At 38.7% G+C, this 25,262-nt stretch overlaps 1 protein-coding gene across 4 annotated transcripts in view; it reads right to left on the minus strand.

Annotated features, from left to right (window-relative positions):
* The window catches only part of LOC119560895 (protein roadkill), a 68,929-nt gene that overhangs the window by 2,800 nt on the left and 40,867 nt on the right, over window positions 1–25,262 (minus strand). Inside the window, exon 1 of one of the 4 annotated variants that reach the window (XM_037874588.1) lies at window positions 9,888–11,089. The exons of 2 other annotated variants lie outside the window; for them this stretch is intronic. In XM_037874588.1, the coding sequence (XP_037730516.1) occupies window positions 9,888–11,089 (1,202 nt within the window). Of the gene's footprint in view, window positions 1–967; window positions 1,229–9,887; window positions 11,090–25,262 lie in introns of those variants that run through there. One more of the 4 variants, XM_037874589.1, reaches the window with a different exon arrangement.

Consider the following 25,262-nt stretch of genomic DNA (forward strand, 5'->3'; position numbering starts at 1 on the left):
CTTTTGGTTGACCTTTATTTATGGTTTTCATATTTCCAATATATGATATTAAGATAAGTTTAGATACTGGAAATGTATAAGTAAATTTTTATTTCTTGCTAATATATTTAATATATACACTGGTCGGCATATGTATTTTGACAAAATAAAAGTTAAGTATACTCATAACTTGAATTTACTTCTTGTAAACTATAGGCATCAATGGAAAGGTAATTTCAATGCCGTTTGAATGATACAATACATTTCTTTACCCATTCAGTACTTATTGAAAAGGACAAATTTGTGTAAATCAACTTTTAATTTTTTTTTTCAAACTTTTTTCCTCGACTTGAAAACTTAAACTTTTTGATGCAAAAAGTTTCTTCAAACAAAAATAATAGTAACTGCAAAAAGAATTTTTCAAAAATCATTTTCCTTATATTTTTTATGATTTTTTGAAGGTGACAATGTCGGAAAAAATTTGTATGAAAAAGAGAAAAATATGGCTCAAATGCCTGTTTTTAAGCATTTTCAAAAATTCATAAAAAATATAAGAAAAATGATTTTTGAAAAATTCTTTTTGCAGTTACTATTGTTTTTGTTTGAAGAAACTTTTTGCATCAAAAAATTTAAGTTTTCAAGACGAAGAAAAAAGTTTTTAAAAAAAATTTAAAAGTTGATTTACACAAATTTGTCCTTTTCAATAAGTACTGAATGGGTAAAGAAATGTATTGTATCATTCAAACGGCATTGAAATTACCTTTCCATTGATGCCTATAGTTTACAAGAAGTAAATTCAAGTTATGAGTATACTTAACTTTTATTTTGTCAAAATACATATGCCGACCACTGTACTGTTGGTAGACCTTATATTTCTTACAATTCCCGACACTGCCTTTTAAAAAAAAGTTTAAAGAAACTAAAATATCATAAAATAATATTGTTTAGTTCAAAATTATTTTTTTAGGTATTCAGAAACTGGGGTCACCTTGGCTCTTGTATGAGATCCATGATGCTGCGCTCGAATTCAACTTTGACGAAATTGCTGTCGGAATTCGAGTGCCTGGCCAAAAGATTGAGCAGCTTCAACAGCAGCGAGTTCTCCAGCTTGCCGCCCGTTGAAAAACACACACAAAATCACACAGAACAGTTCTCAAACACGATTTAAAATTTGGTTCTTAATTTATTTTAGAGTTATTTGCTAGTTAAAATGGGGGACGAGACACAGACGCATGGACAAGACGAAACGAAATGCGCCAAAAAGTGCAGCGTTCATAATGGCTGAAGATATAGTTCGAATTAATCCGTTATTCCGCACAGAAGACACCGATTAACAGAGAACGAGAGATTTAATCCAGATAAAGATAGAGCTTTCGAAGCTTTCAAAAATGCCTTGAGAGATTATCAAGAGCAGCGGTATCAAAAAAAAAGAAAACGTTAACGTTTAAATATATCACAAGGAAAACACAACCGTTGCGCAGGAGCAGCAAAGGAAAACTGACTGACGGGACCTGGAAAATCTCGGCAGGCAGGAGGATTTAAGAACGCTGCAGATGACAACAAACAATGGACCAGGAAAATGTTGGCCAGGAGTGGAAAATTGACAAACAATGGGTCAGCCGTTGAGGGTGAAGGTGAACGTGAGCCGCTCGCTCACCTTATAAAGGTGCAAATGGATGGAAGAGCGGTGCGGGGGGAGGATGGGCAGGAGCAGAAGGATCTGACGCACAAAAGCAACAATAACAGTCCTTTTCATGCGTGTTTTCAGTCGCGCAGATGCAGATGGAAGACGGCAAATGGCAGAGGAAGCTGTCTTCTTACACGCAGAGAAAAAACATAAGTTAATTATAGTAAATAAAATTTGTAATAATAATATGAGGGTATTTTTAAAATGATGGCATTTTTTATAGAATTTCCTAAGTGAGATTAATGGATTACAATAACTATAATCTTTGAAAATGTTTTAATAAATTATTTTGATAAATAAAATGGTACTTTTTCAAAGGTCTATCTACTGTTTTTGGTTAAGAAATGATCAAATGAAATAAGTTTCCCCTTTATAAAGATTTTTTTCTTCATTTTTGTGAGTAATATATTAGGTGTGTTGAATATCCTGTTCCCAGTGATATGAGTTGCGATAATAGAAATGCATTAACATACATCGATTTCTGAATTAAATAAAACAGGATTCCGTTTTATAAAGATTTGTATTTTAATATCCTCTTCCTAATGATATTAGTTTCAATAATAGATGTTTTACTTACTATAGGTACGAAAGGGTATCCACCAAACGATTCCCAAATTTTAAGGACATCAATTAGTAACATCCATCGATTTCTGAATAACATATTTGTAATATCCTGTTTTTGATATCAGTTTAGAAAATACAGGTCTTACTTTCTGTTAATATGTAAGGGTATCTACCAAGTGATTTTCAAACTTTAAGGACATTAATTAGCAACATCCGTTGATTTTCGATTTTTTCACCGTGCACAACCAAGCGTTGAAAAAGTCGGAAAATCTGTGCAAGGCTGCGCCACACGAGCGATTTACAGCTCAGCTCAGCTCGACAAGGTTGAGATTTTCAAGGTGCTGCCCGTTTTCTGCGGCTGCTGGCGATTTGATGGCCATCATCAAATCCAGCTGAAGGACCTTCAATGGGCCTCGTGTGCGTGTGCGAGTGTGCGAGTGTGTAACTGTGCTGGAAATGAGTGTGAGCCATCAAAAAAAGGTTGACGCAGCTCGTCAAGGTGAACAAACCGTAGACCGCGTTTTTAGCACTCGGTAAAGCCGCTTTATTCAATTTTTAGTGAGTGTGCCTTAATGTTAATGACATTGATTTGGCATTGGGGCCTCAAGCTCTCCCTTCCCCCTCCATCGCCATCCAAGTATACCTATCCACACACCAAGGGCCCAGAGCCAAAATTTTTTTGTTTGCTTATGACATTGAAAATCATTTGTTTGGCGCCACAAGGCGAATGACAAAATCACACAAGTTGGGGCAAAAGAAGGTTAAGCTTGGGAACGAAAAGCAGTCAGAACTTCATAATCGAATAGAGGCAGCCAAAGGTGGAAGCTATGAGTCATCAGAAACAGTTTCCCAACTATCCAAACAGAAATGATATATGAAAGAAAATATCTTTGTAATTCCAGATGGTAATTCATTGATTGGAGATTGTAATAAAAGTCAAATAACTATACCTGACCTTAAGTTTTAATGGTAAATAAGATGGTTATTTATTTACTGAAAATTGTAATAAAAGTCATATACCCTTTTGCTAATTTAAAAATTAAGGAAAAACAGTTTGTAAACACAGACCACCCTCTCTAAAATAGTATTAACAATAGTCATAACTCTGTTTAAAGGTTCCATGTAAATAAATTCAAATTGTTTGGCCAACACACACACCTCGGCGTAGATCCCATCTCTTCCCAACCTTTTCCCTTAGTCATTCCATTAGTTTTGCTTACTTAGCCACCAGAAACCAATAGTTCTGCTGCAGAATATACCCACATACCATGTGAGTGGTCTAAAGGATCCGAGGGCCCAGAGGTCTGAGCAAATATCCGCCAGCTGGGATGCGACGAATGCAGTTGGTCACGGATCGAGGGAATCGGAGAAGAATTTCGACACAGAGATAGGTAGAATTCTTCTCCCCGGGGGTTCCACCTCCGTTTGTGTGGGCTCTTCGATCAAAAAGAACGTGAATTTATGACAAATGAAGGGAGAGCACGCGTTAAAGAAATTTAATAAATCGTTTTAGCCAGGAAAAACTGGTTTACTTTGGACTTGATGGGCAGCTGCTCATTGGGAAAAAAAAAATGAAAGACTATGGCTTTTCACCAAAAGAAACGAAAAAAGGAAAGAGTTATATAATTCGCAAGCGACTCGCTTTGGCGCTTTCCACACTTCCGGCAACTTTTCATTAGCATTTAAATGAAATTTGATAAAGGCACCAACAACAAAAGGCAATAATAAACGAAACGAACAGCGGCTGAAAATGGTGGAAATTTTTCATTTTTTTACAACAAATTATCGCATGGCTTTTCACTTGGCGTTTTCACCAACAACAAAAGCAGCAACAAAGGCTCCTTTCACTCGCCGCCTAAACAACAACAAATGAGTTGAGTTGAGTGAAAAAAAAACGCTTTTCAGTTGTCGCCGTTGTTTTCGAGCCAAAAGGAAACGCTTTTCTTTGCTTTTCTTTTGGTTTTTACATAAATGCGGCGCCGCCGTCGCAAAAACACAGATGCAAAGATACATTTTTTTTTTGTTTCATCTTTCAGTCGCCAGCGAGGGAACGAAGAAGAAGAAGCGACGGCGGCGGCAATTTAATTTAAATAATGTGAACTTTCATGCCAATGAAAATGATTTCAAAAGAGAAACTCAACGCAGTCCAACTCCCAAAACAAACTCGACAACTTCACTTCCGCTACAAATGCAACGGAGGCAACAACACGGGCAACGTCGGAAAAGCAACACGAGCAACATCTTGAACAACGAAAAACAACAATGATGACACCCACCCAACCCACCAAAAAGAGTTAGCTTAGGCACACGGAAAAATTAGGGGGGTTAGGGGTTAAGAGGGAGGTAACGATCTATAATGAAGGATCATAATGCTGATCATTTAAGGCCTTAAAAATTACTTTAGCTAACAAAACTGGGTAATTTTTAGGTTTTTAACATTTCACATTTCAAATTAGGAGTAAAAATAATAGATAAATTATGTTCGATATCGATATTTAAATACAAATACTGTTTTTAATATTTCTTCAGCTGTATACAAGTAAGATTTTAAATACAAAGAGAAGTTTGGATATTAAAACTAATACCGATACATTTACGGTTCCGAAGGGAAACAATCAAATACATCATATCATATCATATGATATCATATCATCATATCAGCCAAATCATATATAATGTTTAACATATCATAAGTATGTAATTCTCTAGGACTAGTATTACACATACTGACTCTAACTCTATAACTATCAATAACTAAACACCCTACGTAAATATTTATAAATACAATAAAAAAAGTTTGGATATTAAAACTACAAACGATATTTAAGGATCTGTAGGAAAACCCTAAAATTGATACAAGTTCTTTACAACTGGTATAACTAACTCTAGCTCTACAACTAACAAAGCTAATCCCCAATTTTTAGAGTGTGCTAACCACTCACGACAACTCGAAAATCTTTCTCCAATCTCCCCGTGGAGTGTCAACAGTTTGACGCATATTAATTTTAAAAACTCCCACGCTCAACATTTCTTTCGGTTTCTTCGCTTTGGCTGGGTTTGTTTTCGTTTTGGTTCGGTTTGGTTTGGGTTTTGTTATTTTTTTTTTTCTGGTGGGGTTTCGTTTTGGGTCTTTCACTCAAGAGTTGGTCGTCGGTCGGCGATTCGATGCGTCGTCCATTTGCCTTTGGAGTTACTTTGTAGTTGGTATTTCAGCGGAGGGAGAGAAAGCTCAGGCCCCCAGCTTGGCGTCTCGCTCTGTCTCGCTCTATCGCTGTTGCCCTCGCACTCGCACTCGCAGTCTGCAGTTTTGCCTGCAGTTTTTCGTGAAAGTCGATTCGCAGTAGTCGCTGTTGTTGTTGTTATATAAAGCGTACGAAATCATGTAAGTAGAGTGAAATTTGCCTGCTGTATTTCTTTTCTTCGCTGCCTTGTTTGGCTTAAGCCTATGCGATTGTTTTTCGCACTAATGAAAACAATTGAAAGTTGTGGAAAATTATGTTTCCATAATTATACCCTTAAATGATTCGAGTTTTCCAATGCATTGTTTACATTCAACCAATTAATGGATCAATAAACTTTGCTATAAGAGGTGAACATTGAGAACGTACTACTATACTATAATATCGTTTTGAGGTTTGTACGACTTTGGATCTGATCTCATTTCGAGAAATCTTCACCGAAAAACCATGTCACAATAAAAATCGCGTCCCATTTTCCACGCATAACTTTAATGTTGTTAATTTTTACATAACTGCTGTTGCTTGCTTTTCGGATTTCAAATGCTAATCAACGTGTGTCACACTTTGTGTGGCCAAAAAACTAGGCCGTCACAAGCCAAAACCAATTTGCTACATTTGTTTGTCACTTTTTTTAGGTTTGTTTGGGGATTGCAGCATAAATGAAAGTTTGTGCTTGTGTTAATCACGAATAATAGTGAGGGGAAAACATATTTCGATTACGTAAAAAATAGCGACGGGCAGCATTGGAAATGAGATGTAACTATTTGGGTGACGGGCACTGTGCATAAAATTAGCATAGGGAAATCAAGCCAAAGAAACTTTAAAGAGGGAATCTCAAAAATATAAAATAAACTTTTTTTTTAAAATCGAAAAGAACACCAATCGATAGATCTACTTAGAATATATTTTAATTTTTCAAAGAATGCTTCAGTAATATAAAATTCTTTATCTATATTTAATATAACAAACCAATCTTTGATTTAAGTTTTGAAATGATTTCATAAATCAATGAAATATCTGTGATATACATATTTTTATAAACTATAAACACATTGATTACCTACTACTATCAAAATATTTTTAATAAAAATCAAAGTTTTAAAAGGTTCCAATAGCATATCATTTTTTTAGTGCGCAGGCGCGTGGGCGTTATAACGCCGACGCCGGCAGCGCAGTCGGCAGCGAGTTTCACCCGAAGCGAAAAATACGAAAAGCTAAACCCGAATCCCGAAGCTCGAAACGAGAGCAAGTTTGCTGACAGCGGAACGAGACTTTATGTAATCGTAAAAACTTGTTTAATGACGTAGCTCCAAGCCGAGCTCCAGAGATCTCTCTTAACCACGCTCTTAGCTTCTCTTAACCGAAAGCACGTTGTGGTTTTAGCGCGTGGCTTAAACATACATACAAACATACACATACGAATATATCACTTTTTACCAGCTGCTTTTGTTGGATAATAAATTTTCACAAGCAAACAAGTTTTGCGGGCAGAGCAGAAATGAAATCAATAAATTAATAATAAACCACATGTTGTGTGCCCAATTTTCATTGAAACGTTTTGGGCCAAACTTTTTAGCTTGTTTGCATTTTGCCGCTTTTACCTCTTTCTCTGCACTTTCTAAACAAATTGTGAGCGAGAGAGAAGAAATTGGCTTTCATGCGTTTTCACATTTTGTTTTTGTCGTGCTTTCTTTTTTCTTTCTTTTTTTTTTGTGGCGTTTTGTTGGGATTTCTACTACTTTTTCTTTAGGCGCAAGCGTCGTGATCTTGTTGGCTTTAAAGATCTTCTTTTTTATTGGCTTAGAAATTCTTGCCTGATTTCTTCGAGAGATCTGTATCTGTTCTAAATAAAATGTGGGTTGAGTGAAAGACCGGGGCGAGATTTTCGGTTTACGATTATTGGGTGAAATGTGCTAAACGAAGTGAAAACTCTGGGCCGAGAGTTCAATTATGGCAAAAATATACAAATTTGTACATGTTTTTAGTTTAACAGCAGTTAGGTTATGAATATAATTTCACTATTTTTGAAAGTTTAACATTTTAAATAATTTATTAAACAAAATGGGGAGACAACCAGAAAATTTGGAAAGTTGCAATGCAACACAACATGATCTGTTAATAATTTCTGGAATTCAGGCTTTTTGGGGAAAGGAATTGGCTAGTTAAACGGAAGCCCGAATTGCATAATGTTGCAGCAACATGTTGCGGGGCCATAGAGCAACATGACCAGTAAAAATAAAAATCGAGCCCTTTCACAGCGAAAATCAGTCAAGCAAACTTCCCGTCTCTTCCCATTCGAGCAGATAAAACACAAAAACCGCATAGCGAGACCAAAGGGAAGACCCCCAGACCCTGTATTCGAAAAGCAGGAAGGGGTTTTCGGCTTTGAGGTTAAAAACTGGTGCGGAAACGCCTGATGGAGCGAAATTGGAACTTTTATGAGCACTATTAAGGCTTTAAAATCAATATTGTTTATGTGTATATCGTAGTTTAAGGTGATTTTATTTTAAAAACTTAATCTTTTTATTTTAAATAAGGAATATACTTCAGTTTCCAGAATAACTAAGGTTGGTAAACACTTTTTCCTGATAATAAATTCCTTTAAAAAACCCAATTATTTTCAGAGTAATGAATACATGTTTCTTCTATACACATATGTTTTCTTAAGTAAGGGCGCCGACGTCAGTCGAAAGCCAGCTGATAAAGAGCAGTCCGCAATCAACGGCCCATGACTCAGATTTGCCAGTCGGCGGCGTCTGGGACAAAGAACATTTTTTGTTCGAAACACTCCGTAGATTATCGGGCAATTTGCAGCAAGGCCAAAGAAAATGAGCAACAAGTGCACGAAATTCAGAACGCAGCCCTAGTGAAAAGTGAATAAGAATAGGGTAAAAAAAAAACATAATAATAATAACAATTACTGGCACATGGTCAAAAGCATTAAGAAAGAAACCAAGCACGAGCCATGGTCTCGATTCTGCAGCTCTCTTCTTCAATGACAAAGCAGCAGTTGTTGTAGATGTTGCTGCTGTGCTGTTGCTGCTGCTGCTGTGCTGTTGCTGCTGCAGCTGTTTGCTGACCCCAAATGACAAAGGTTGGCACGCAAGTCGCCCACGCCCATTAATTAACCGAAAATTGAGAGCCACTCAAACAAAAAACAAGAAAAAAAAAAAGATAAAATACAGTAGAAAGAAGCCCCCATCCCTCCATCAGCATTTGTGTTTACCAAATTGTTATATTTTCTGTTCATCTTTTTGAGGTTAGGCGAACGCCTTTTGGGGTCACCGTGTGAAAGCAGCTACAAGAACGAAAAGGAGAGCATGTCGGTGCGAAAGAGAAAGCCTGCACTCGCCGCGAAAGAGACGGAAAGAGATATAGCTGGCTATTAAGGGTGGCTGATATATACTGAGGGAACTTAATTACTTAAGTTCTATTTATTCGCCCCGGGGAAAAGTTACGACATTTTCCAGTTCTCGATGGGGCGGCAAAGTGTAGTAGTATAGTATAGTATAGTATAACGGATGGTTCAGGGTGATCAATAGAATTAGTAAGCAAATCATCAAGTTTCCACACTGAAGAAACCAATTACTTACGCAAGTAAGGTCATCTGAAAAAACCATCTAGGTTACCCCGAGGCTGTTTGCTACAACCGAAACGAACCAAAACTACAAGTCATAAAAATTAAATATATACTATATAATATATACATATGCATATATGCATATATATACTGCCTTCGTCAAAACTTTTACAAAACAAACTGTTGTTTGTTCGGCGGTTCTGTTTGTTGTGGCCGTAACTCAAGGATGTGACAATGGTTACTCGAAATGTGGCCCAGAACGCAAGTAGTTCAGGGTGCAAAAGGTCCTGGGAATTAAACTGGGTCATCAGCACACTCTGGGCCACACATCTCAAGTGGATTTCGGTTTCCAATTGGAGGGCTAACGATTGTTGACACGGGTTATTGTGGGCCAGTTTGCTATACCGACCAATTACTTGTTGCTAAGCTGGGCCAATTGGAGAGCTCAGTCAGGGGTTATTGAAAAGGTTCTTATAGAGTGCACCTTGAATAACTCTTTAACTTAATATATTAAGTTAAATTAAAAGCATTTGGTAGTTTTCATAAGATTTTAGTTTCAAGTGTTTTTTGTTTCTCAACCAATCAGATAATGCTTTAAAGTTCAACTTTTGTCATTTACTGATCGGCAGACATTCAAGACCACCTACTTATCATACAAATAGTATGGTATATAGCTACTGCTATTTAAAGTAGGTGTAAATGGCTCATATGCACAAATGCCAATGGTTGACATTTAAGTAGCCATAATATTTATGTAAATTTATCTAAGACCTATTCTGTCTTCTTATAATTACTATCTAAAGGGTCGTTTATAAGCCAATTGGTGTGGTATATTTACCTTTTATCACAGAAATTTGCGGCGGCGTTACAAAATTCCTTAGAATTGGGGCATTTAACTAATAATACTAGGCACAGAGGAGATTGTTGTGGTTGCTGTTGATTGTTGTTGCTGCTGTTGCTGTTGCTGTGGTGTTGATGATGGCTGCTGCTGCTGCTGTTGCTGTGGTGATGGTGTTGCTGCTGCTGCTGTTGCTGCTGTGCAGGATGGGCGCAATTATAGTGTTGCTGTTGTACCGACGATTGCTGATAGGAGGATGACGAGGAGGATGATGACGATGTGGATGCGGAGGAGGAGGAGGATGCACTGAGGGGATGGTGATGTTGCTGCTGGTTCAGATGCCGCCTGATGGACTGATTGATGCGATTCGTTATGGAGTTGGTCAGCGCTGAGTGATGGCTATGCAGATGGTGTGATGAAGAGGAGGATGATGAGGCGGCCACTGAGGAGGAGGAGGATGATGAGGAGGAGGAGGCGGCTCCGAACAGGCGGCTGGCAATGATGCTGTTGCTGTGGTGATTGCTGTTGCTGCTGCTGTTGCTGCTGCTGCTGCTACTGTTGCCGCCGTTGTAGTGCGTATTGCCCGCACAGGCGCTGCTGCAGTTGTTGGAGGAAATCGCACTGGACGAGGGCGAGGGGGCGGACCGGGTTAGTATGTGTTGCAAGTTGCTGCTGCCGAATGCCGCCTGCAATATGTTGCTGGGTGTTGCCAAATGCTGCGCCAGTGTTGCCGAGCCACTTCTACTGGTTGCTGCCGCTGCAGTTGCTCCACTTTCGTAATTCAGGTGACCCAAATGCTGTTGCAAAACTGAAGGCGCAGCTTGCTGTGGTGTTGCTGTTGCTGCTGGCGTGTGTGGGTGGTGTTGCTGCTGCTGCTGTTGCAGCGACGATCTGCGCAATAATACTGGTGGCGTCGATATCAATTGCTGCAGGCGACTGCAGTTGCCGCTGCTGCTGCTGCTGGGTGCTGCTCCTGTGGCGACTGTTGCTGCTGTCGCAGATGTTGCTGCTACAGATGTTGCCGTTGCAGTTGCAGTTGCAATTTCAGGCCCATTCTGCGGCTCTCCGTTCTCGCAGCAACAATTATCGCTGGTAGCAGGTTGCTGCTGCTGCTGCTGCTGTTGCTGCTGCTCTAAATTCTCATTTTCATAGATTTCATGCACACTTCGCTTTTTCTTGATTTTCACATAGGGCTCAAACATTTTACAATTTTTATTGCAAACACTGCGATAGCACACTCACAAACACACCTTTTTTTTTGTATTTCGTTTTCTATTTGTTATAAAATATACAGATTCTCTGGGTTTGTAAAAAATTGCTCAACTTTTGGGGTGCTTATAAATTTTTCATTTGCACAAATCTCTTTGTTGCCACATGCCGTTTGCTTGGTATTTTAGTTGCCTTACGATTTGTATAATTTTCGAGTGTGTGCTCGATTTTTTGTTTCGAGTAGTATTTGATTGGATTTTTGTGTTGAATTTTTTTATTTTCTTATATTTGGTGGGCGACACACGAAGCGAGAGAGAAGGCGAATCGTATCGAGTCGAAATCGCAGTCGAATCGAGCGCTGAAAAACGAACGAACCGCTCCGCTTGAAAAGTGCGCGTGAAATGAAGTCGAAATGAGCTGAAATTTGAAAATACAGAAATTTCCGCCGACGCCGACTGCGACGCTGACTGCGTAACGTAAGAGTCAGCAAAACGTAAGCCACCGCAAAGAGAGAGAGAGCAGCACTTGCGACGCCTGCTGCGCTGCCCGTTTCAGTTCCCACTTCGTTTCGTTTCGTATCGCTTCTCTCTCTGCGCTTCACCATGAACACACACGCACACCTACACTTTCGCTTGGCTTTGTGTGAGGTCGATGAGCACATATGGAAGCGAATGGGAAAGCCCCGGGGGAGGGGGTCGATAAGGAGGTACCCTTTATGACATTTAAATGTACTTTTAGGTCCTTGAGACTTATACAATGGATCAAAGCCTTTAGCTCTATAAAAAGTTTTAAAAACCTAAATTGTTCAGCTTTGTCTAAAGGAAAAAGTGATCTTTTATTATAATGTGTATTGTCCATAGCAGTAAAACATGTAGTTAGACTAATGGTATAATGACATAGAAATATTTTTTTTGGATCCTAGTGTTTTTGATACAAAGTTTATACACAGGGGGTCGATAAGGAGGTACCCTTTATGACATTTAAATGTATTATTAAGGCTAGGACTTTTAGATGGAAAGAAATAATAAAGTATCAAAGTCCCTAGCTCTATGTAAAGTTTTAAAAACCTCAATTTATCAGCCTGACCCTTTATTAAAAAATATACTTGTTATACCTGTAAAACATGTAGTTAGACAAATGGTAAAAGGACATAGGGATAATGTATTGGTTCTTAGTGTTTTATGATACACAGTTTTATTTACTTAAATGTACTTTGTATTATAATAATTATCTAATGGAATTCCAAAATTCGATTTACCATTGAAAGTTAAGGAAATCAAGGTACACAACATTTAACCAACAATTTGTTGTACCTTAGGATCATCGAATGTTTTTTAGCACAAAGAACACAGTGTTTTGTGTATTTATATTGTCTACTTTAAACAAAACTCAACTTCCAATTAGACGGCTTCAATTTATAGGACACCTCATTCTATTCTACAAATACTGGGTATCACAAAAGGAAGCAACCATGTGAGTGAGAGAGAGGGCGAGAGCTAGCGAGAGCGAGAGAACACAGCGACACTGAAAATCGAGCGCAAGTGCAAAGAGCGAGAGAGGGCGAGAGCAAGTCAGAGAGAGTGAGAGGGAGACGGCGTTTGAGGGCCAGCTGATAAATGGTTGCGCGTGTGTGGCGCACATTGCGTATACGCGATTTCAAGTGTGGGTGCGCGTGTGGTCGCAGGACGGAGGTTACTTTTGCCGGCGGTCCTTGGTAAACGGTAATCACTTGGTCACAGAGGCGGTCCGATCCGGTGAGCCCCCTCCCCTGCGACCACCTAGCCTTCTGCCGCGTCCTTCAAGGGCTTCCTATTTACAAACATATGTATGTACAGATATACATTCCCATACGCACAGGGCTATCGAAAATGCGGGGCCATGGGAAAGACATCAAGGATTATAGGTACCAATATCTGAATAGCCTCCATCTCCATACACTTAAACAAATTAGTGTAGAAACCTTCGTTTTTTGTCCTTGAAAAGCTTGGAGAAATATTTGGTTCTATACAAACTGCTCATATTGAACGACCTTCTAGATAAACCATTTCTAATATGAATCCAAGTGAAATATATCCCATTTTTAAAGCTAACAGTTCTGAAAATCAGTTGCTAAAAGTTACACATTGTTAAATATGATAATCTGTTTAATCTAAACCTGATATAGATCTTAAAAATTAAGAATTTTAATTTAAACTACTTATTTCTTCAGACGTATTTTAAGAACAAAGTTGATTAAAAGTTATTAAGGGACTAAAACAACAAAAGCCTTTTTTTTTTTTAGTGCATTCTGCCTGTTGTTCCTTCACAGTTGACTTTGGAACGCCCTATCGACGGGGAACGTAAGCTGTCGTCCTTTGTCAGCAAATGTTTTTTCCCCATTTTTTGGGTGGCGGTGGCACATGGTGCTTGTACTCGGCTTGTTTGTGTGTATCCAAATGGGGCGTTGTCGTTGTCGGTGGCATTAGCCATCCAACCACGAGTATATAGGAACCAGCAACACATGTCGCTGGCAGTCGCCCATCATCACAATACTCTGGCGGGGCCACCCAGCTGCAGATTTTTCTTTCAGCCGGCGTGTTCCCGCCTCACTCCGCCACTACTCCAAATCCACTTCATCCACTTCCCACTCCTTTCCACTCCGATCCATGGCAGGCCGCAGCAGTTTTCCACTTGCAACAATTGCATGTGCAACAGCAACAACTTCTTGGGTGCACAGAAAAAAATAACTCAAGATTGGTACACAATTCACAAATTGATTAAATGTTGCAAGTATTAGAAGGGAAAGTAAGTTTTATAAACGTGTTCCTAAAATTTGAGATTGACTAGGAACGCTAAATTGAATACACTTGAATACACATGCTGAAGTTTAAAAAAAAAAAAGGAATTTTTTTTTAAATATAGATTGATTTCCAAAAAAATATCAAATTTTTAATACGTTGTTGTGCATTGTACGTGTTGCGGCAGAGATAGAGATGAGATGACCGCTGCTATACAACCTTTTATGCTATAAAGATGATTGATACCCAATATGTAAAAATCGTAGTACTATTTTGACACCTTTTATTTAAAATCATATAAAATATTTCACCTTCATCCATTAATGAGTAAGTCATAAGTAAAATTTTTGTCAGTGCACGTGGGCCAGTGCAACTACACTTCACATGCCAACACTCGGCACATTCGTCTCATTTATGGCGTGCAAATTAGCATAGGGCCAAAAGGTCTTCGTGTGTGTCCTTTAGGGCCACGGTGGCCACACACACAATACCTAAAACCCAAGACCCAAGACCGAAGACCAAAGACCATATCCCGTGTCCGGATCGCATCAGTTTCAGCTTCTGTCCGCCTCGCAAATCATGTGTGTGTGTGGCTTGGTAAGTGGTAAGTGAGTGCTTGCCTGCTCATTAGTTAGATGGTCTCGTAGGCAGTTCAGTTCCTCTGACATTGCCAGAATGTGTGAAAATTGGACAGTAATGCGGCCCTCCTTGTAGTTGTTGCTGGTGTTTGGTACATAAGACCATCACCCTTTGAAGTTGCGACGCTGGAGGTGTTGAAAGTAGCAACTACGACTTGTGGGCGGGGGTCGGCAGCTTGTGAAATTGGTTGGGTAATTGAGTTATGGTCCAAAATTTCAACTAGTTTGGACAGCAATACAATTATGCTTAAAAGTGGCACTGCAGACATTTTAGAGGTTAAAATGAACAGAGAAATGATTTAGCAAGTTTCAATTTATGATGAATTTCAGCGAAAAGTAATATAAAATAAAAACTCAAGTTCTAGTTCTCATCAGGCAATAACATCTAGGAAATTACCATCAAAGGTTTCCAAAGGTTCATGGACTATTAAATAAATCAAGCGAAATTCCAAGGCGATCTCTCATAAAAAATACATTCAAAGGTCTTTTTTATATTTCACTATATGTGTGCTTGCTCGATCATCACGATCAATTTCAAAGTTATCACCGCCCACTCGGCTAATTATGCCACAGTGTCTATATAAGGGGGATATGTCTGTTATGTTAATATTTGATGCCGAATTGCTCATCTTTGAAATCAAAGGCCGGCGGAGACGGACGTTCAGCGACCTTTGGGCATTTTTATTTTCGATCCGCCAACTGGAGGCGTTCGGTTCAACTTCCTTTCCATTTTTGCGGAAACATTAAACAATCTCAACTGGTTCACCTTTCCACTTAGTCATTGAATCTTCAATGAGTCTCAATTTCATTGGGACTTTCACATTGCCCAGCTGACCCCTGCTGCTCTTTTCCCTCGTCTATTTATCCTCTCTCTCTCTATCTTTATCATCAATCGATTTTCAATGGATTTTTGTGTTGTTTTAGGAATAGAAATTTCGCCTAATGCTTTCCAATGTATATGTTGTGTGTGTTTGGCTGCCTCTGTGTGTAGTATATGGCGATATTGCAAAATGCTCATGCACATGATTTACTTGACACTAATTTCCATAAATAAAACAAAAGTTTAATAACATCGCCCCTGCCGCTTCAATGGGTCGCTGACAATAACCCAATTTTCAATCAAGGCGGGCGCTGTCGTTACCCAGGCACAGTGGTTTCCATACTTTAATGGGTTTGCAAAAATATTATCAAAAAGTTGTTGGGTTGAAGCAAATATTTCAGAATTTTAGGCATTTAATCTATGACTTTGTGGTCGATTGTTTCAAATTGAAATTTTAATTCATCACTTTTAGGCTTTTTTTTTTACCAATATTGCAGTGTGACCATACAATCAAAAATAATAAACATTAAAAGGTTATTTTTACACAGTGCGACCATGCATCTGAAAATAAGTCTAAACAAGACAGCAACATTTCCGAGATCATTCTTAAATGAAAGCAAGCTTGCGGACTTTGCTAAACCAACAAGCTGTCAAACTTTTTATGCAGTCGTATAAAAAAACATAAAAACATCAATTGGACACACTGCTTTGATTGTTAATGGACGATTACTCATTTATGTCCGCATTTTGAGCACGGTGCAACATTGTAATCACCTCAGATGACAAAACTGAAATCGAAGCAATCAAATCTGGAGGCTGCTCTCTCGGCCGATTATTGCGTGGGTCGTTTTTGGTGCGTTGACGAAAGTGTTAATTGATTCGATTGCCCTCGATGTGAAGTGAGGTGGTTTTAGGGAAGCCCAGCAAACGTTCGGCTGCACAGATTTAAGCCAGCGATTAGCGTGTTACGAGATGGCTAAATCGAGTTGCATCCGTTAGATGCGAGAAATGTAGTTGTAAAGCTGGCGCGAAAAGATATTGAGATACGGCATCCGAATGGGGGGAAAAAAAACGCTGCCGTGGGATATAACTTCCGTACTCGTGCCGCGGGTGAAACTTTTCGGAGAGCGAGAGAAAGCGACTGCAGGGAAAGAGACGGGACGAGAGCGACTTTTCGTAATCACTTTGCAGCAATTGGCGTTTTGGTTCGGTTTCGGTTTTGTCGGTTTGAACACAACGAGAAATTTACATTTCACATTTTCACAATCTTTTTATTTTTTCTTTTTTTTTCTCCTTTCTTCCCCCCTGCGTTGCTCATGTAACAAATGAGTGATTGGAGCAGCTTTCCGCATTTCACACACTCACAGAGGAGCACCGGCGATCATAGAAATCTGCGCTTTGTCGTCATCATTGACATCGTCTTGGCCTGGCTTTTTCGGATTTGCTGCCTTTTCCTCCGCCTTGTTGCTTTCTTTTCGTCGACGGCTCTGGGAGTTAATTGTTTGGGTAAAATCTGTTAAGGGGCCAATTTTGTAAGTGAGATTAATAGGAACGTGGGATGTGGATGGCTTAAGGCTTTTCGATTTACTGGGGTTAACTTGGAATGATTTATTAAGCCTATACAAAATCGCAGTCTTAAGTTAAGCTAAAATATATTTATTTACTCAATTCAAAATACTAAACTTAGGGAAAATGTAAGGCTTTATAAACTCTAATATGATTTATTTCTTAGTTTTTAGTTTTGTAAATTGAAAAAACATCCTATGGCGGTTCAATGAACAGTGTTCATCCTATTTATTATAATATCTAGAGCACGTATCCTTTGACTAACATACCATACTATATTCTCTTTAATCGTTTACTCCAAAAATACCCATTATACACTGATTATACACTGACTTTATACAAGTACCATAAGGAAATACCTACTTGCTTCAGTTAAAGGAGTGATTAGAGGACATTACACCGAACTTATACTATTATTTGTTTGGATTAATGATTGCAGCACTTACTCACAATTTCCTTACTAATTGAGGTCGTTTTATGTCCCAACTCAAAGCCACTCGGAAATTGGACGAAATCTGTGTGATTTGATCGCTTTCGGTTGATTGCTCCGATGTTTTGTAACAGAGATCAGCTTTTTTCCGGCCCATTCCCTGTCACGCGCCTATCGAAATCTAGTCCAGTGATAAATCATAAAATGATTTACAATTCGGGTACGCTCCGATTCGATTTGTATTTGCGTTTGTCTCTCATTTTTTTTTCGTAACCCAAAACCAAACCCATTTTGGCCCGGCTTTTATTGGCGGCTAATGGGCAGGGGAAAGAAAAGTGTTGCCAGGCAGTGAGTTTCACTTGGCCTTGGGTCGAATTTTTATTACCTTTGTGGTTTGGATTATACAATAATTCCGAGATGTCGAAAAGAAGCATTACAGGTAGTAAGCCAAATGCTGATTGCATTTCCTGTGGTCCAAATGGGATTCTCGGGAAGCAAAGACAAATTGCCAATGTCACAACGTCGTAAAATGTGCAAAAAGTCTTTTAGCATACACAATTTGTCCAGACTGGGGATCATCGCACAATGTATTCGTCAAGAAAAAATTAAAAAAAAAAAAACAAGAGGAGAGGAAAAATAAACAAAGTCGAAGGTAATCCAAACTGGAGACAAAGCGATCATTCAAAGCGAGGCGAAGAACACCCAGGATGGGATTTTGTCAGATCTTATCTCGGGCCTCAAACGAAAATGTCAAAACATCCCATCCCATTCCATTGGGTAATTGTGTGGAAGGTAAATTATGAAACTGTCGTTTCGGTCGGGTTCGATCTTGGCCTGGCTAAAAATGGCATCCGGGCTGTATAATATATAAGGCTGCATACATATATATCCCGCTGCTAACCGCAAGAATGGCAAAATGGGCAGAAGTCGTACAAGTGGCTGGAGGAATGGATCTAAAGATGTGCATCCCACGGCGTTTGTTTACGCTCATTAAACGTGAAAAGGTGCCACCCGAATAGGCAAACTGGCCGGGACCTCCGGCCGCGAAACCTTAGCACCTGTAGCTGTAGACCAAGACGAGTCTGCAGAAGACTCTGCTTTGCTCTGCTCTGCACTGCTCTTTTCTGCGTGTGTGGTCTCTTCGAAGAACAAACAACCGACCAACAACCAACAACCACCCCTTTCTCGTTCTCGTCACCATTCTCCATTCTTGGCCGCAAACAATTCTCTAACAATTACGCCTCAATGGCATATAATTCAATCTTCTGCTGCCTTTGCTCTTTTGTCTGATGGATGTGTGATGGATACCTCCCAAAGAGGAGGGCGGAATGCAAAGAACACACACACACCACACATCACATTGTCTTAATACCTTATAGCCAGGTGTGGATTGTGTATCTGTATCTGGCCATCTGAATCCGTATCCGTGTATCAGCGGCTAGGCTAATTTGAAGTGCGTGCGTCGTGGACTTCGTGTGTGGCCCGAGGACCTGGGATCAGGGAAGAACTGGGAAACTGGGACCACAGTGAATACCCATTCAGTGGGAAATCAATTAAGTGAGCAAGGAAATCTGAAAGGATGTTCTTTGTGTTCAAGGATGAAAAGGTTTTGTGTTTGCCTTGGTATCTTTAAGAACAAATAATATTTCTAAACAATTAATCGACTATTAAAATGTACAAATATTATCGCTAAGAAGAGTACCCATAAATATTTTTGTTTTACACATTTTATATCATTTAGTGACAAAACCATATACCATTTTTCCCCACCCTAATCAGTTGCATAATTATATTTTACAACTTCTTAGTCTAAACCTATCCATCATCCACTGTAGCCATCGTGCATTGAGTTCAAATGCCGACTTAAGAGAGCCTTAATAAACGAAAAAAAAAATCCGCCAAGAATGCCTTACCTACTCTTATAAAAATTTCGTGTTTTTCCCTCTTTTTTTCTCGTTTTTAATAATTTAAATAAAAAATGCCACCAAAGTGGTTTCGGGTTATAGCTGGGCAAACATGGCTTATAGTGAAGTGCGAGTATGTGTATACGTTAAGCGCAGACGCAGAGCCTAAACACACTCGTATGGCATATACCATATAGCGTATAGCGATACAAAATACAGGAGAGACGAACAAAGTAAACATGTGAGGCGGCCTCAGTTTTTGACTCTCGAGGAACGAGAACGTCGACGGCTGACGATTCTTGCCACACACGATCATCGAGCGGCGTTGGTGGGCTCTCAAACCCTCGAATCCCGGGGCCTGGAACCACAGACGTCGCGCTCGGACGGTTCCACAGATCCCAGAACCCAGAACCCAGAGAACTCAGAACCCTGACCAGATACAGTGTTGTCGGCTAAAGATTACAGGAAGCAGGCAAGACAAGCATTTAAATTAGCTAATTAGAGACATGATTAATTTCGGTTTTTTTGTTATAAATGGATATGATTAATTTTAAGGGGATATGATTAATACAGGATTAGGATTTATTATTATAATCAAGTATCATCCATTTAGCATTAAATTAATTAATTAAATAATACCATTATACTTAAAATGTTAGATCAAATGAAGGTAAATTTATTTTTAATCACAGACTAACCATTAGATACTAAGACTTATTATTCATAATCAAGTAGCATCCATTTAGCATCGAGTTCGTATTAATGAAATCAGTCCATTATACTTAGTTTTGATTTTTTATAAAATTTCAGATCATTGAAATGTAGGATTACTTATAGTCATTAGATTTAAGATTCTAAGAAATATTATTATAAACAAGTGTCATCCATTTAGCAAAGAGTTTGTATTAACGATATCAGTCTATCAGGTTTAGTTTTGATTTCTTGTATAATGTCTGATCATTGCAAAGTAGGATTAATTTGTATCATAGGATGATACCTTATCTTAACCTTGGAAACCCTTTACATTTGACTGGAAACGAGCCAAAATATCAACGCTGGCCAAAACCCAGAGAGGCCAAAGAGCCAGGCCAGTTGAGGCGGCCAAGAACAAACCTTAAAACTAAAGGCAAAACAAAGCCAACAAGTAGAATCGTTTTGTTTGTCGCAATGACCCCTCCCGTTTTTGTTTGTCTTTTTATGGATTTTATGGCCGTTGCTATTCCGCTTTAATTGTTTTCCCTGGCCCTCAGAACAGTCGTTCCCGTAATCCAAACAGATCAAGTCCAAGGCTTCCTTCGGTTTCCCTTTTTATATTGTTACTGTGCCAGTGCTGCCAGCCATTAAATCCCCTCAGCCTGAAGAAGCTGACCTTTGACACTCGTCTGCGGTTCGGTTGTTTGCCGGGGCGTCGATTAAGGCGGCGGGTAATTAATTTTCCTTTTTTTTATTATCATTCTTATTATGGGGCATTTAGCTTGTAATTAGTGTGTAAAATTAGCCACAGGTTGTTGGGTTGTTTGTTTGCTTCTTGGGTGGCTTTTTGTGTAGCCTGAGGAGCTTGGTTAAGTGAATTCGAGATGCTATCAATTTCGTTGGCGACTTCTTGGTAATAAGGCTTGTACTTTGTTTGCTTTCGCTGGAAAGGAGTCTCGGCGACTGAGCAGTTTGTTTATGGGCACTACTTGAAAGACTAGAGTTTGTTTTAAAGGTTTCCAATTCAAAGTGAAAACAATGTCTAGCCCATAGAAATACCCAATAATTTATAGAAAGACAACACCTTATCAACTCAAGGCTGTCTTGAAAATAATCAGAAATATTAGTTAATAAACCAACTGATTAGAAATTTCATTGAAGTAATCAAAAGTCGATTTTGGCAAACTGATAGCAATGATACCAATGACAAATGGTGTTCTCAAGGGAAACGTTTTCCGGGAAAGAAATGAATAAAAGATGACGAATCACAATGTTTAGGCCAGTGAGAGTTTTATTAAGAAAACGATGGTACTTATATATAAAGTTTGATAAGATTCAGTTCCGAAATCATCGATCTTCACAAATCCTTCTTCCCACCATCACAAAACTTTCAAACAGCTGTTGATCAAATAAAGCCAGACTAACGAAAAAAAGCAAACTGTGAAAAAGAAACGCCAAAAAGCAATCGCCATCGTCAAGGCCCAGTTAAGAGAGTTAACATTACAATGGATGGTAAAAAAAAGTCCAAAAATTAAATACAATTTGGGCGTCTGCGTCTGGCGCCCTAAATGAAGACAAATTGTAAATAAACGTAAATTTTCGAAACGAAAGAGTGAAAACTGTGTGCGGACAAACATTTAGCAGCGGGTTACATAAAAAAAAGGTATGAAAAGGTTTGGAGAGCCTGAAAGATAGATGGACATTAAAAAAGTCTGGCAGAAGAGGAGCAAAAATAAAAAATAACACAAAATGAGGGTTACGCACAATATGCCAAGTTTGGCTTCTGTTGTTGTTGCATGTGTAATTAAGCGAAATTAGGACAATCGCCCCTAAAAAAAAATGAAAAAGAGATGCAAGTTACAATTTTTGTGAGTGTGGAGCCAAGAAAAAGAAAGCCGCGGAAAAAGAGTCGAAAAATGCTCGGTCTTCTGGGAGAGTCGTCTTCGGTTATTTGGCGTCTTCGGATTTCAGAGTCTTCGGCTTCGATCAAACTAAGCCAAGTTTTGTTTTTGTGGCTCATTCGTGTTTGCCGCTTATTACGTTTGTTGCTGCTTTTTATTATTTCTTATTTTTGCTTTTTCTGCCGCTGTCGTGCCCCCTTTTTTGGGGCCATATGGCGACGCCGACTGCGACTGCGACTGCGGCGCCGGCGACGAGGCTTGCACAAAAAACGCGTCGCGCTTGTTATGTAATAGGTAACGAACGGCGTCGCTACGTTTTGTCATTTTGCCGTTTTTTTTTTTGATACCCAATACAGTGGGTAGTATTATTTACGGTCCAAGTTGGCCATAAATAGAAGGAAATTTCATTAATTTATGTCCCAGGAACTCGTTTCTATTTTCCATATATTATTTAAGTGTTTTTTCAGCATTTTTCATTGCAGTTTCTCAAATATATAAGAAAATATTTAATGGCCCCTAAAAGGAAAAAAAAATTTTTTTTAAATATTCAACAATTTTTAAGCAATGTGAAGAAATCATTTTAAAATACAATTATTTTGTTTAAATATTTTATAAGAAGTTCTTAAATTTATTAGTACTAGTTACTTTTTAAATATGCAACATTAAAATATATTTTTTTTAAATGGCTAGTGTAATTAAAATGTTTAACAGTAGACATTTTAAGCTATAATCATTTTAAGATTTGCAACTTTAATTGCTTCAACCTAATTTATACATTTTTAGGGTATTCCCCACATCAGTCTATCCCAAGCCTATCTTTTACTTCTTGTTTATTATTTGTTGCTGTTGGTTTATCGTATATTTTGGTTTCAATTTTTTGAAGTTACCAAAAAACTGAGCTGGCCAAAAAAGCGAATGCAACTGCAGCTGCAACTGCAACTTCCAGCGGCAGCCTCAACTAACTGTGGGCGACTCTCGCGCATTGAAAGATAAAATTGTCCATTTTTTTGTCTTCAGTTTTATTTTTGGCCTCTCTTTTTTTTGGCTGTGCTTATTTTATAATTTTCTGCGCTTTTTACAGCTCAAGCCATGAAAAAGAGGTGAAACTAATTTTTGTTTTTGGTGTGGAAATCCCTCGCAGTGTTTATGTAATGCGGGTATCTTTTCTTTTTATTTGTTTGTTTTATTTTGTGGGCGCTGCTGTGAAATGTCACTGCTAGAATGAGGAAGAGAAGAGTGCAGCATGTGTGTGCAAGTGAGAGGGAAGGAGCTAAAGGGGAAAGGGGGGGCTCCACAATTAATTCGATTGCACAACAATCGCACAAACTAAAAGACAATTGAAATTAGAAAGGCCTCTGAGCCGAGCGAATTTAATGTTTGCGGTATTTGAGAAAAAATAAAAACAAAAAGAGACCTACAACAAAGGTTGAGCATCGTTTGCTGTGAAAGGTGAAAGGTGTAGATAATCGGGCAGCAGAGAAAAGAGAGTTTTTCGAAGTCGTCGTGTGTGATAGCGGGTGAGATTTGGGTATACAACACACAAATCGCGGGTGGCTTCGATATGTTTCGTTTCCCTCTGTGTCTTTTCGGTTTTAAATATATAAATTTTAGGGTCTTTCTCTTGGTTTTTTGTTTTGGTTTTTTTATTTTTTCGTTGCTGGTTGGGTGTTACGAATTCGAGTGAAATCGCAGCTTGAAGATGCGGGGGAAAAGTGCATGAATTTGTTTTTTAGGCCACCGATAGTTCCGGCATTTCGGCGCCCTGCCCTCGAGGGAAGTGGGGTCAAAACTTTCGGGCCATCGAGAAATTGATTGGCACAGCGAATGGAAATTCAATTTGTAATGGGCCAGTGAGAGCGGGACAGCGGGTGGCGTTAATGGTTAGCGTTAACGGTTGAGATGAAGCTGACCGGCGGATAAATCTCTGTTAGCCAATTGTTATACATAAGCGGTGAAAACTATTAAGAGGGTGTGAATGGAGGGGCATTTGCATAAATTGCATAATTAAAGTGAGCCACTAAAAGTGTTTATCTTACACCTTGTACGCGGAAGTGTTATACAAATATAACAGTTGGACAAGGAAGTTGTGTTTTAGAAAATTATTTACCGGGTTAAGTGATATTTTAGATTTAATTGCATAACAATTTTGTACAAAGTTGTATTCTATACAAATATTTACCGGGTTAAGTAATATTTAAGATTGAAGGTAACAACTTGTATAAAATTTCTGTAATACTGTTATACATATGCAAATAATCATTAATGTTTAACACTCCAGCTTCTTTTTATTAGCCACATAATAAATGTAGAAAATCTACACAGCTGTTACAAAACCAGTGTGTTATACAACTGTTATACGCGCTACAAACGCCTTATGACCCAGCAAATGACACCGATCGAAAGTAATCCAACGCGCCATCACATCCAATTCGAAAGGTGAAAACTCTATTAAAATTATTTTTCCTGGCCCTCACAAATATGCATCTCAAAATAACATTTACTATAACACAAATCAAATGGTGAACAATAGTTCAGAGACACGAATGTTCGTGTCGAAATGTCATGGACCCTTCAACCCGTCTCTCCCACACTTGGCACCCACTTTTGGTTAACCCACACGCCCCCTAATAACCACTCACTCCGAAGAAAAATGTAGTGTATAAAAACCAAACTGCCCGCATTGTTACAAGACCCTCCGGGAACTTTTTGTTTGCCCAGCACATAAATTTCCCTGGCTGAACTTTCAAAACCCAAATGAAATTGTTGTTCAAATGAACAGCGACGATTTGCATTCAACTTTTCTTCGGACTGGCCATTGTTTTTGCATAATTTCCCTGGGAGGAAAGCCAAACAAAAAAAAATCAGTTCACCTTCCACGACCAGCGATCTGCGATCGTTTTGAGAAAGAAAGTCATTAAGTGAATGGAAGATCCCGAATTAGAGAAGAAGCTGCCGCAGAGCAGCAGTCACAAATTAGCGTTCAAATTAAGTGATTATTATTATTAGCCGCAGATACATTTTCAAAAATGTATCTCAATTTATTGTGTGTGCTTTCTGTTAGCGGCTTATTCAAATGAAAGTTTAAGGGGAGTATGGGAGTATGGGAGTAGTGTAAAATCGGCGCCCACATCGATCTCGGTGTGATACTTTCTAAATGTGCGACCGCGTTGCACAATTTTTCTTCTCCTTTTCAGCTCTCGATTTTTCGGCGGGGTAATTGCAACTGCAACTAATGTGAAATTCAATTTGCTGCCCCAGAAACAACAACAGATGCACTGGGAATATCTATAGTATTACAAAAGATTTGTACTGTTAAAAAAAGTGATCCAAAATGTTACAGAAGAATATATAAGGGATATATAAGGGATATCCCCCCACTCGGGTAAAAAGTATATGTAATATGTATGTATTTTATTCCAAATATTCAGATGTCTGCT

The sequence above is a fragment of the Drosophila subpulchrella genome, unplaced genomic scaffold, assembly GCF_014743375.2.
Source record: "Drosophila subpulchrella strain 33 F10 #4 breed RU33 unplaced genomic scaffold, RU_Dsub_v1.1 Primary Assembly Seq354, whole genome shotgun sequence".
Lineage (NCBI taxonomy): Eukaryota > Metazoa > Arthropoda > Insecta > Diptera > Drosophilidae > Drosophila > Drosophila subpulchrella.